At 49.0% G+C, this 13982-nt stretch overlaps 1 protein-coding gene across 1 annotated transcript in view; it reads left to right on the top strand.

The window, feature by feature from the left end:
* PLCG2 (phospholipase C gamma 2) overlaps nucleotides 1–13982 on the top strand; it is a 186399-nt gene that overhangs the window by 30477 nt on the left and 141940 nt on the right. Inside the window, exon 2 of the mRNA XM_023528590.1 lies at nucleotides 7180–7417. Within this exon, the coding sequence (XP_023384358.1) occupies nucleotides 7180–7417 (238 nt within the window). The remainder of the gene's footprint in view (nucleotides 1–7179; nucleotides 7418–13982) is intronic.

The following is a 13982-nucleotide window of genomic DNA, read 5'->3' as shown; positions in this document are numbered from 1 at the left end:
TTTTGCAGAGGCAAACTGAGGCAGCAAGGGGCTAATGATCCAAGGCCCCATGGCTGCTAGGAGATGGAAGAGGGGTGTGGGAAAAAAAACATGTGCCTACCCGAGGACTAGTAAGGGACCCAGAATAAGAAGTTGAAACAATGCTGATTAAAAGACTACTTTCTTTTAGGTTATTCTCTCTCCCCTTTCTTTCTTTTTATATGAGAAGGAAAAAGAAAGTTCCCTCCACCCTTTGAGGTCATTTCCTGACCCATTTGTGAAGTGGAGCAGTTACACTCACTTCTCCCTGCCTGAATGCCTCCTATTAATGCTGGAGAGGGCCAGTGGGTCTGCGTGTCCATGAGCTCTGGCACTAGCCAGACCCAGGTTTAAATCCTGCCTCTTCCACTCACCAACTGATGTTCTACCATAGCTAACCCATGACAGGAGCTTTCTGCCATATATATCCCTAACTATACAGGTGGCTTCTCCCCCTACCTATTATGCTTTGAAAAAGAAGTGTCATTTTATGTTCAAGTCCTTAGGAACAGGGGCTGCTATCTCAATTTATTCTGAACAACCAAGTTGAAGTTTGAACAAAAGAGATGAGGAGCCCCAAACACTTCCATTTATTGCACTGGATTCCTTTGGCTGTTTATCTGAGGGTAAAAAATGAGGTAAAGAAAAAAAGCAATTAAAAATACAAAAAAAAAAAAAGAAGCAAATTGCATCTGCTATGACCATCATTTCATACACAACAGACATCTTAACTCCAAAAATGCTATAGACTCATGATCACAGATTCAAAGTGAGTTCTTTCAATGAAAGCATGTTCTACACGTTCTTTTTCTTAATGCCTGGGGACCAGAGAAAACTCTGACCAGAATTAGCATCTGTCTGGACAGAGGTTAGGAGCCAAGGCTTCCTTTAGTAGTCTCCAAATCTTCTGTTTGCAACCAGTCTCATTTTATCAGCAAGAGATTTGACATGCTTCCCTGTACATGTGGACTTTGTGATAATAAATTATACACATACGGTTGTACTAATATGTACATTATATAACATGTACCAGAATAGAAGTGTTGAAAGGATGGATGGAAATGTATGCTGAAGGTCTGAAAACAACAACGAAAAACAAGGCAAAGAAATTCTACCCAGATTTAGCCATTATTCCTTGGGAAATTGGCCCCGTGATTCCAAGTGATTGACGTTATAACACGCCTTTCAAAGATCTCTTTAAAAAACAGTGCAGTATGTGACATGTGGTGAATAGCACTGGCACACACCTGAAACAGGAGCAGTGAAACATGAATCTGTGGATTTTTCTAAAGCTAGCAAATGAGTCCTGTTGCTTCATATGCAACATTTTCAGTCACAGCAACGTTCATAGATTCAAAAAACACTGTAACTCAAGCAACTTAGCAGTAAAATGTGTTGACAGCTCTGTAAGTGACCCTAAAGCTGGCTCTAGTCACCACGAAGACATTCGCATCAAAGATACATATGGAAGGTTTGAATAACATTGCTTCATGAAAAAGGAGAATGGAACAAGGCAATATTTCTCCTAAAGAGTATGTTACATCATACAGTATGTGACGTGAAATAGACACAGGTAGTTAATGAGTCAACTAAATATCATAATTAGGCATTTGACTAAGTTTATAAAGTGAGCCATAAAAGAAATCTCATCGGGAAACTGGGAGATCGATTCCTTGGTATTCTAAGTTCCTTACAATAAACTTTTAGGGCCAGCACTATTTTGATCCTCTCTGACGGGGAAACTGAGTCTGGGGGCATTTAAGTGGCTTGTCGCAAGTAGTAACAGGTGGTCTGACACCAGCGCAGGCTCAGTGATTTCAAATTACGTCCATGAACTGTCAATTATCGGTGCTTGTGAGGTGTATATTAAATGGATGTAAAGCACGTGTATGCAATAAAAACTCCATAAATGCTACTCTATCTGGAAGTTTTATCTACCTTGCAAGTGACCTTGTTTCCCTCCCGCTGCGTCGGTTTCTTCCTTTGTGGGCGCAGGCCGGGTCCCAGGCTGGGTCCCAGGCCGGGCCGCCGCACTGGGGTGCTCCAAGCAGCGGGCGGGACAGGGCCGGCCTCGGGCAAGGGGTGGGGTGGGGCGGGCCGGGGCGTGGGGGGCGGCCCCAGAGGAGTCACGTGGCGCGCTGCAGAGGCTGAAGAAGCAGAAGTAGCAGCGCACGCGTTGTGGGGAGTGCGCGGCGAGGAGTGCCCGGAGCCCGGACGGCGGGCGGCTGCGCGCGGGACCCCTGAGCCGGGACCCGCGGCGGGGGCACGGCCAGGTGGGTGGCCCGGCCCGAAGGGAGCTCACGTGGGCGCCCGGGGACCTGTGCTCGGGCAATTGGCGCCCAGTGGTTTGCGTCCGAGGGGCAACCTGCGCCGGGGCGCAGCTGGCACCGGCAGAGGGGGGAGCGCCGTCTGGGTTCCCGCCCGCGGGGCCGGAGGTCCAGGCGGTGGAGGCAGGAGTCCGGGCCGGGCCGCCGACCACTTCCTCACCCGGGGCGGACGCCACTTCGCCGGTGGGTGCCCTAGGGCGGCCCCGGCTTTGAATGGGAACCCGGAGGAAGCGACGCGGCTTGCGTTCGGGGGGTCGCGCGCGCACTGGCGTTCGAGGCTCCCGTGGCCGCAGGGTCCTGCGAGGGGACGGGCCGTGTTTCTGGCCACCTCTGTGCCCAGGGCTCGCCGACCGTGCGCGGCCGGGCGGTCCCCGGCACTTCCCCGTATTGCACAGGTGGTTGCCTGTGGGTGGGTGGCGGCGCGATACCACAGAAGGCGCAGCCCTTCCCCGGGAGGGACCGGGAGAGTGTTCGGGGGATTTATGATTCTCTCTCCCACCTCACAATTGTACGCCTATTTCTGTGCGTGCGTCTGTGCGTTTTCTTAGTTATGTTTTGGAATCCCAAACAGGTCATTATCCCCGTAGCGGAAGAATTCGAGGGAAGGATGTGTCCCATTTGGCCTGGGGGTTGGCGTCTGGATTCCGGTGGAGGCTGGGGGGTGGGGGGGCGGGGTTAGCACCTAATTTCGAATGAGATTTACAAAAGAGTGTCGTGGGGTTAGGGGGCTGACGTGGTTCAAGGGAAACAGGTGGCCCTGTCAATCAACTTAATTTGAATTTCAGTTCCAGCTGTATGGTTCTGGGCAAGTTGAAGAACCCTGAGCCTCAGTTTCTTCTCCTATAGACTCTGGGGCCTCCCAAGCCTACACTCCAGGGCTGTGTTGAGAACTGGGGCTTATCTGTTGAAAGGGTGCGGCCTAGTTCTTCACCCTCTGGCTAAGGGCCCTGCGTGGGGCTTGGGTCATCAGCCTTAGCTATAGGTCGACAGGGAGGGCTTACTAATGTAGGGGTTCATGCAAGCCCCGGGCACTTACCCTATTACAAAGCTGTGTGTCCTAGCTCAGGGACAATAACCACTGCAGGCTTCATGGATGCTGAAATTGCCCAATGATGCTGCTGTCTCTCCCAACTGCCCACCCTCCCCAGCACTCAACCTTGAGCGTGGGGTGGCTCCTCTGGAAGTCAAAGCTGAGGACCCCTGTGAATATAGTCCTTTGCTGGGTGGAGATGGTGGAAAATGGCCAGTGAGAAAACTTGAAAACACGTCTTAGTTTAGAAAACAATAAAAACACAAAAAAAGTAAAGCTCATTCATAGTGTCACCACTTACATGAATAAAAAGTCAAGTCATCCTTTCTAACCTCTTCCATCTGGATTTATAAGCAGCTTTTTAAAAATGTAGTTATCTTATACTTATTGGTGTACAGCTCTTCATCTATCTCATGAATCTTTCCAGATTAAATTGCTTATAAATAGTCCTCATGCTTTCCAGTAGATATGGCACATTATTTAAGGGACTCCCCCCAACACACACTGATGAGCAGTGAATTATTTACTGGTTTATGTCTTTTTCTATTACAAACGATGCTTCCATGGACATCTTTGTGCATGTTCCTGCACATATGTTATTGTTGGATCAAAGCACATGTATGTTTTACATTTTAATAGGTACTCACAGGTTGCCCTAAGAAAAAAGTGGAACCAATTCACATTCCTGCCTGCAGTGGCTGACACTGCCTGTTCTCACAGTGACAACATGTATCCCAATGCTGCGGGGCGGGTGTGAGTGGAGCAGTAACGTCTCTTAAGTTGTAGAAGGGGTGGTTACCTCTCAGGGATGTGACTGCCAAATTTTAACAACTATTTTTGGGGATTTTGTATGAAATCCTGTACTAGCCTAACGTGTGTAAAAAGCAACAAAGAGAAAAAAGTTCCCCTGCTTTCTGGTTCTGGGTCCTTGTATTCCAGAAGTTTATTTCCAAGAAAAGGACGTGAAAAGTAAAAACGGCAAAACCTTTTATTGAATCCCAGCCACGTTTGTATTTACATCATAAGTCATTTTACAAAATTACCCAGGGAAGCTGAGAAACAGGAACAAAAAAGGGATTTCAAGACTATTTCATTTTTTTTTTGAAAGCAGAAGCAAAATGGAAATTGCTTGTGATGGCTAGTGCCCTCCGCTGGGGTCAAGGCCTTGGAGACCTCCTTGCCTTAGTTGAAGCGTCCAGCTCTGCAAGCCTGGGTAGGGAGCTGGCTGGGTTTTGGTGGTTGACTCGAAGGATCTTGTGGCCCTAAGGATGTCTTTCCAGTTCTTGGCGAGAGACAGCATGAGAGACTTGATGTTTATCGTTGAGCCAATCCACTGGGCACCTGAGCTGGACGTACAGGAATCCTGGGACACTTAAGTCCAAGGCCCTCCCAGAGCCAGATAGAACTGAGGGCCTGGGTAAGTGCCTCTTGGTTGGCGGGTCTAATCGAAGGTGGAGGCATTGTGTCAGGGCGTTTCCTATTCATGCCCTCCTGCACATTGGTCTTGAAACCTGGGAATGGGGAACTCCAAAGGCTCATGGCTGGGGTGGTCAGCATGGTGAAGAGCTGCAGAGCTGGACCAGGTTCAAATCCTGGTTCTGCCACTTTCCCGCTGTGTCACCGTGGATAAGTCTTTTAATCTCTAGAGAGAGACAGGGGCTGCCAGATTAGTTGCTGTCTGGCCACATTCTGCCACAGGATTCTGAATTCCAGAAGGCAGGTGCTGAAGGAGCAGGGGCATGGGATTCAGACCTGGGTTCTGATCCTGATGTGGCCACGTGTCTGCATGACCTTGATCACGTCGTTTCACCTCTCAGGACTTCAGTTTTCACCTCTGGTATTTCTCGTTGAGATAAATGAGATGTATAGCAGATGATGGTACCTGGGCTGGGGCAATAAATAGTTATTGGATAAGACTGGCCAGGGGCACCTTGTCCCTCCGCTTTACCTGGACTAGAGGGTGAAGAGGTGGGAGGCTAACTTTGGGCGGAATTTTGGCACACCCTGAGTCCTGCAGGGCCTTTGCCCACTGGTCTGTTTCCAGATGAACAGAGCAGGTATAATTCATAATATTATCTCCGGCTGCCAATGTACCTGCAGAGCTGCCTTTGGCCGTGGGTGTGAGGTAGAGGGAGGAGGGAGGAGGGGGTGAAGGGCAAGGTCTGGGCCTCTCCCCATTCCTCCTCATTTGCTTCTTGGTTTCCAGCTTTGGACCTGGCATGTAGATTAACATGTTGACCAACTGGCTGATTGACATTATCTGAGGCCCTGCTAAATGCTGGGGGCTGTGTGTACATGGTAGCTTTCAGTCCTCCAGTGTCTCTGGAGGTGATATTGTTATCCCCATTTTATAGGTGAGGGACCGAGGCCCTGAATTTGAGCAACTTGGCAGGAGGCTCTGGGGATCAGAGGCAGACTGGCCCAGACAGCCCTTTTGACCACCAGCCTCTCTATGGAGTCATGGCTGAGTTTCGGAGGGAGGGGAGGAAAAAACAAAGATATACAGAACAATTGTTGGCAGTGGTAACAATAGGTAAATCTGAGTAGCACTGACTTTGCATCATTGTCTTAAGGGCCGAGATAAGCTAGTTTCATCCTCACAAAAGCCTTTGGAGGTGCTTGTAATCTATCTTCTCCTTTACAGGTGTGGAAATGAGGCCCGAGGGCTTAGGTGACTTGGTGTAGGGTCTGCAGCTAGCCAGCCTTCAGTTCAAGTCCCCTCTTGAGTGGCAGGCAGTGTGTCTTTGGACATTTGGGAGGCAGAATTGGTAGTGGGGGCTCTGCAGAACAAGAGTGACTGCAGCATTGAGCAAGGGAGCCACACGATTTCACTCTTGTTCTGAAAGCATTCTTCTGGCTACTGGTCTGAGAGTTGACTGTAGGGGGTTGGGGCAGAAGCAGAGTGACCAATTAGTAGGCGCTTAGAATAATCCAAGTATAAGATCCTAGAAGGAACCCGGGAAGGGGCGAGACAGGTTGGGTTCTGGCTTTGCTGGTGGATTGGTTTTGGTTGTGAGAGAGGCCAGACAAGGATGGCTCCAAGATCTGGGGCTCCAGCACCTCCCTGATGAACACTGACCGTGCAGGGGAGTGAGTGGCGATCCAGAACACCTGCCGGATGCTGAGCAGCACGCTAGGTGCTTTGCTTGCGACATCACGTTCCAGGCTTCCTGACTGTCCCAACACTCCTGTTAGAAAGGATGGAACTGAGGCTTGCAGAAGTCACACAGACTTCCCGGGGCCACACAGTCAGGAGGAACCTACACCAGGATTTGAACTTGAGGCTGGTGGGCCCTGACATTTTCTGTCCTTTTGGCCCCATTTCCATGCTGAGGTCTCCACAGACATATTCTGAAAGTTTTTTTTTTTTTTTTCTTCTGTTCCCGGTTTCACTTAGGAAGTAAAGGGATGCTTAGATATCTCTAGGCAGGATAGCAAAAGATGCTGGGGGTGGAGGGTGGGAGCCAGTCTGGGCTGCTTTGGCTATTCAAATATTCTATAGCATAGAAGTGTGGGGAGGGAGAGGCTCACTACCAGGCCGGGGTGATTTGATTATTCAAAGCCTGGATAACGGTTGGACCACGGAGGTCAGGGACCTCCTCCCATACCTCCACTTCTGTTTAAACCTTAGTGTGTCCTGTGTGGGCTTTGAGTGGTCAGCAATTCATGCTGCCACTAGAATCTTCTCTTAAACTCACGCCGATGGGCATGAGACAGGATTTTGGCTCTTGAAGTCCAAGCCCTGTTAACTAAATCCCGCTCGGTTAACTAAAACCAAGTCACTCCTTTATTCTGCCCTTCCAGCCTCTTTGTTCCCTCACTCCTTCCTTCTCCCTGGAGTGGCTGACAATGACCACCATGGTCAACGTGGACACCCTTCCGGAATACGAGAAGAGCCAGATCAAGAGGGCCTTGGAGCTGGGCACGGTGATGACTGTGTTCAGCTTCCGCAAGTCCACCCCGGAGCGGAGGACTGTCCAGGTGATCATGGAGACGCGGCAAGTGGCCTGGAGTAAGACGGCTGACAAAATCGAGGGCTTCTGTGAGTACCTGCTGGACGGGGCAGTGTGGCCTGTCCTCCCCAAGTTCTGGCCTATGCACCGTCTCACCTTCCCGCCTTCACTTGTCACTGTAGTTGTTGGTTTGATACCTTCTTCTCGTTTTCTAAAAATGAGTGTGGCCACTTTGTCTGCGTCTCTGATGGGACTAGAGCAGATGGGGGAGATTCAGCTAGTTACTGGTGAAATAACAGGCCCGAGTGGGTCAACTTGGCAATGCCATTCAGACAGCTCACTTGGGCGGGCAGGGGGTGCTCTCTGTCTGACAGCATCAGGGATCATTTGGTTGCCATGGATGGTCATCCTGTCTGGCCTCTGAAGGGCTAACTGGCCAGAGTAGAAACTCATAGCTCAGAAGCCAAATAAATGCTTGTTTTGTTTCACTGCAAACCACAGAATGAGAGGCCTTTACTTCAGCTGCATGTGGACAGGGCAAGCCACCGAATGTCCTGTAGCTTTCAAATGAAGCTGGTCTGGTGGAGGCATCTTCCCTTCCCCACGCCCCCTTAGATCCGACAATTGGCTCAGTTCCTAAAGTTTCTAAGACTTTTTGACAAATAGAGTAAGAAGACTTAAGCAGCTTTCAGTTGCAGATACTTGCTTTAATTTGCATTTTTATTGACTATTCTTTAAATGAAAAATTAAAACGTACACTTGGGGGAAAGCCAAAAAAGTTCATAAATAAACGTTTCTCTTCCTCAGCCCCCATCCCTGCTCCACAGGCAAGCTCATTATCAAAGTCTTTTGTCTTCCAGAAGTACTCTGTGCTTGGGTGATGTGTGTGTGGTGTTTTTTTGCACAAATGGATCCCTACTACATACACTTCTGCACCTTGATTTCTTTTTTTAAATCGAGTAATCATCTTGGAAGTGGTTTCTCAAGAGCACATTGCTCTGCCTTCTCCCGTGGCCGCGTAGTTTTCTGACTGCAGTGTAACCCCTAGAGATGGACATTTGGGCTATTTCCAGTCTTTTGCTATTGGCCGCAGCTACTGTACTTGCATTCTTCTTCTTCTTCTCCTTCTCCTTCATTGAGCGAGAATTCACATACCAGAGAATTTACCCATTTAAAATGAACGATGCAGAGGTTTTGAGTATATTCACAGGTATGTGCAACCACCACCACCACAGTCAGTTTTAGAACTTTTTTTTATCACCTCAAAAACAAACCCTGCACCCATTAGCCATCACCCTCGACTCCCCATCCTTCTCCCCTGCCCTAAGCAACCATTCGTCTTTTTTCTGTCTCTAGATTTCCCTGTTTTGGACGTTTCCTTTAAATAGACTCGTGGCTTTTTGTGTCTGACTTCTTTCACTGAGCACAACGTTTCCAAGGTTCGTCCACGTTGTGGCGTGTATCGGTACTTTGTTCCTTTCTCTGGCTAAATAATATTCCACCGCATCAATTTCCCACAGTTAGTTTGTTCGTTCATGGATGGATGGGTTGTTTCACTTCTTGGCACTTAGGAATAGTGCTGCTGTGAGCAAGTTTTTGTGTGGATGCACGTTTTCACTTCTTGCGTGTGTGCTGAGGTGTAATTGCTGGGTCACGTGGTGACTCCGTTCGATCATGTTGGGAACTGCCGGACTATTTTTCAGGCGGCTGCTCCATTTTGCACTCCCACCAGCAGTGCGTGAGGGTCGTCCTCGCGTTTTTTCATGCACAAATATGCACAAGGGTATATTTGAAGGACAACTTCCTGTAAGTGCGACTCCCGAGCTAAAGAGTACAGGGTATTTTGACTTTGGCAGTTTGGCGACACCCCACAAAAGCCCATGAGGCACGAGAGTGCCTGTCCCCCAAACCTTCATCCGCACTGTGATGGGGGAGAGGGGCGCGTTCCGAACTTGAACGCGGCCATTCACAGGTGGACTCTAGTGATTTGACGTAGTTCTTCATTTGATTTCTCTCATGAGTGACATTAAACAGCTTTCTGAAAGGTTTCTCCTGGCTTCAGAGCCAAGCAGGCCTCAGATGGCCCAGCGCCAGAGCCCTGCTTTGAAGATGACCGTGTGTGGAGGCAGCCAACTTTCCTCTCAGTTTTGTTTGTTTTGGCCACACTCGACCTCCCAGGTGGCCCCAAAACCTGGCGCAGCTGGGGTGGGGGCGGGGCCTGCAGGGGGTAGAAGGGGCATTGACTGTAAATACAGGTGTGCTACGCCAAGAGTGGACGGAGTCCTTTCTCTTCTGGATCGGCCGGTACCAAGCTTGGCTGACCCTCAGAAACACCGGGGGTGTGGGGAACTCGTAAAAGTATCGGCTACTGGAACCTTCCCCCGAAGCTCTTTCTTAGAGGCATGAGACAGCAGGATTTTGGCTCCTGAAATCTATGCCCTGTAGTTCCCATCATTCAGTTAACTAAAAGCAGCTCCTTCTCTTGGGAGTGGCTAAGGAAGACTGTCATTCACCAGGTTGGTTGAAACTCAGTATTGTATTTTAATAGGCTTCCCAGGTGACCCTTGTAATTAACCAGGTTTGGTATATACTGTTTGAGAGCCTGCCTCCTTGCCTGCCTCCCTCCCTCCCTCCTTCCCTCTACCCCCCCCCCCACCCACCCTTCCGTATTTAAATGCCTGCTCTGCCAGGCACTGTTCTAGGTACTGGAGATACAGCAGTAAATAGATTAAAATCCTCATGGAGCCTACATTGTTTCATTAAGGACAGGCAGCCTGGGGCTTGACTTCCAGCACCATTTGATAAGTTTTGCTGTGTGACTGCGACCAAGTTATATCCGCTTTCTGAGATTTAATTCTCTTCTCTGTAAAATGGGAATAATAGTGGTGTCCACCCCACGAAGTTATGGTTGGGAATGAATGAAGGAGGAAATACATCAGAGGGGTTCAACACGGCGCAGAGCGTGGGATAAACACTCAAACTGTGGGCACTGCTGCTGTTACTTTTGCCGTCGTTGCTAATGAGTAGCGTCCAGCTTTCTAGGGTGGCACAGTCTTGCTTAGGTGTCTAGACTTCTGGAGAGCAGTGGGGATCCATGGAAGGGTACCCAGAAGAGAGGTGATGTGACTGGATTTTCGAACATGCTCTGGCAGTCCTGTGTGAGATGGCTATGTTGGTGGTGTTTGTAAAGAGACAAGAAAGCCAATTCTGGGGAAAAGAGTTAGAAATGGTGCTCCCTGGACCACTTTGGGTCCTGGGTGGGGATTCTCAGGGCTGTATTCACAGCCACCCGCTGTAAGTCTGGCATCCTGAGGGGAACCCTCCAGCTGTAGCATTCCTTTCGGGGTTCTTAGGTAGGGGGAAATTGCAGGTTACTGTGAGGTCTGCAAAGGGTCAGACAGGCATGAGGGAGCACAGCGTGTGCTTATGGGATACTTGGCAAATGGCATGTGACTTTTGGCAGGTATCACAACCCACATGTGGGTCTGGGCGAAGATAGACACACGTGGATTCCACCGACTAAAGCAGCGAGTGGTTCTCAACCAGGGTAATTCCCCTGGGGCATTTGGCAAAGTCTGTAGACATTTTTAGCTGTCATAATTGGGGGGAGGGTGCTCCTGGCATCTAGCAGGTCAAGGCCGGGGATGCTTTGCTTTGCTTAGAGCCATAAAATACCACTGGGTGTATTAGGGTTTCTCTTTGACCCTGTCGTGACAGAGCCGTTTGATGGGTCAGCCCATGTTTGCCGTCATATTGGATGCTGGACTCTGCTGAGAGAGAGGGGGAGGGACGGAGTTCCTCTCTGGAGGAAAAACAGACTCCTCAGCTGAGGGAGGAGTTTGTCAGGTGACCAGCAGGTTGGCTGCCTTGAAGTGGGATCAGTGGCCCACTGAGTGTGAGCGAGGAGATATGTGGGTCAGAGATCTGGGCAGAGCTCAGCTGGGTGATGCTTCTGTTTTTCATGCCCTGGACTGAGGTCATTCGGTGGTACTAAACTGGTATGTCCCTTGGTCTGGAAGGTTCCAGAATCTTCTCACACATCTGGCACCTTGATAGTGATGGCTGGAGGACTGGGCTCAGCTGGAACTGTTGACTGAGCGCCTCCTGACTGGTGGTCCCAGGGTAGTTGGACTTCTTACATGACCCCAGGGCGAGCGTTCCATGAGTTCCAGGTTGAAGCTGCAGGACCTTGCATCGGCAGCCCCAGAATGCCACTTGCATCAGCTCAGGTCACCAAGGCCTGCTCGGGTTCAAGGAATGGAGAATCTCCTCTTGGAGAGGGAGTGGCACGTGCGTCCAGGGTGGGAAGAAACTGATGGTGACCACCTTGGAGCCAGGGGACCACGAGCATACCTGGACTCTGGATTCAGACTTTAGGCTCAAATCTCTGCTCTATCATCTACTAGGTCCCTCAGTTTACCTATCTGTCAAGTGGGATAATAGTTCCTATCATATTGGGTGAGAATTAAATGGATTTTATGTTCTGTTTTATATGTGGGAAATATTGCACAATTGAAACAATACCGTAAGAGATTTCTCCCAGCACTGGTCTCCTTGTGACTCTCTGGCTGGAGGGAGGAGCTCATGGAGGTGCCGCCCACATGTGCTTTTTCTTTCCTTCCTGGGGCACCAGCTGAGCAGACCACAGCGGGAAAACAGCCCTGCTCGGGCCTTTCTACCTTGAACCTTCGGGGTCCTCCCACGTCTGTTCCATTTGGGAGGTCTCGAATGTGCCCTGGGAGCTCCTTGGTGCCACCTGTTCGTGGGGTCTGGTAGGGTTGGTGTGGTGATAAGTCACTTTTGAGGGCTCGGACAGCATCCGTCTCTACTAAATAGGCTTTTATCCTGAAGTTTTCACTTTCACTTCTCTTTCTGCTTATTTTTGGTAAGTTGTGGCTGCCCATGAATGAGGGATTCTCAACAATAGGAGCGGTTCTGTTTTCTTGGTATTAGGTGCTTGGTTTGCCTGCCTAATAATAATAATAATGATGATAATAGTAATAATAATAATAATAATAATAATAATAATAATAATAATAAAAGCAGCAGCAGCCACCTCTAATGAATGCTCACTGTATATTGGTCCCTGTGCAAGCACATTACATAGAAAACTCATTAAATCCTCAAAGTAACCCTGTGAAGCAGGAATTATCCCCGCTTTATTTATGAGGAAACTGAGTCCTGAGGAGACGGACATGCCCAAGGCCACATGGTCGGGAAGGGGCAGAACTACAGTTTGCACCCATTCTGTCTGCCTTCGGAGTCTCAAAGCTGCTTCCTGCTCTGTGTTACTTTCTCCTACATCACCTCAGAGATGTTTCAGTTCTGCGTGTGACAGAGAAGCACTGGGCTAGGGACCCAAGAACCACAGCTTTGTGCAGACTTCGTTGCAACAGGAGGGAAATACACCCATTCCTGATGCATATAGAGGACGCACTCTGCCGGGTGCCGGAGGTGCCAAGAGGAAGGAGACCCCAGATGTGCCCTGATTAGTGGGGCGACAGACATGCCGAGAGGAGACCGTGAACACAGCGGCGTGGCAGGTGCTAACAGAAATGGGGTGGTGCTGCATCTCAGCTGGTTCTGAATTCCATCCTTGGCCTTTTACTTATTAAACAAATAAGTATTTTTGAAAGTTGTTATTTTATCAGAATGTTTTCAAAATCATAGGAGGTAGATGTTTTCTCACTGGCATCTCTTAAGAAGAAATCTGTTGTTTGAAAGTGGTCTCCAAGCTCCTTCAGTCAAGAATCTACCAGAACTGAGATTTAGCCAGGGTCCCTGGGGGCTGTAAACTTATTTATTTTTCAATTATAGATGTGCAGTTATGGTATATAATAGCACAGACTCTGGGGCCTGAGTGCCGGGGTTCACATGCCACTTAGTTGGGGTGTGACCTTGGACCACTCATGTCACCTCTCTGTGTCTCCATTTTCACATCTGTAAAATGGGAATAATTAACCTCTCTCAGGAGGCTCTGGAGAGGATTAAATGAATGTGTAAAACCTGCTTTCAATAGGGCCAGGCACACAGGAGGTAGGTGCTCAAGTATTGGCTGCTTTTGTCCTCATTGTTATTGTTATCAAACAAAGGGACATTGTAGAAAGGAGATAAATATTAGAACTTCCATTTAGATAATGATTTTCCTTGCTGCACCCAATGAATTGTCCTGCTCTCCTCCTGGGATATATGTTCTCCATGTTGGAGCCCGCTGGTGTGAAAAACAGAGCCGTCGTTTTTATTCCTGACATTCGTACAGACCTGGTTGTGTGCTGGACGGTTGAGGAATTGGTTTCTGTGGTTACGCAAGGGTTGTCTTCTGTCCTGGATGACGATCATTTGATGTTCTTAGAATTCGTTTCTTTGTTGCTCTAGCAAATACTCAAAGAGGAGCTGGTGTGTAACGGGTATTAGGCTTGTCACTGGGGGTCAAGTGAACAGGACAATGGAGATCCCTAGAGGAGATTACAGTCTCACAGGAAAGACAGAAAAAGCTAAACTAATCTTTAATCATTTTGATCGTGATGGATGCCAGGAAGGAAAGAAACAGGGCACTGTGACACAGAGGAATCAGAAGCACTATTTCAATAGGGCAGGCATCAAGGGAGCCTCTGTGAAGGTGACATCTGAGCTGGGATTTGAAGGGTGAGAAAG

This window comes from Pteropus vampyrus, unplaced genomic scaffold (genome assembly GCF_000151845.1).
Source record: "Pteropus vampyrus isolate Shadow unplaced genomic scaffold, Pvam_2.0 Scaffold29, whole genome shotgun sequence".
Lineage (NCBI taxonomy): Eukaryota > Metazoa > Chordata > Mammalia > Chiroptera > Pteropodidae > Pteropus > Pteropus vampyrus.
The sequence above is the reverse complement of the archived record's forward strand: the minus strand, read 5'-3'. Positions and strand labels throughout refer to the sequence as shown.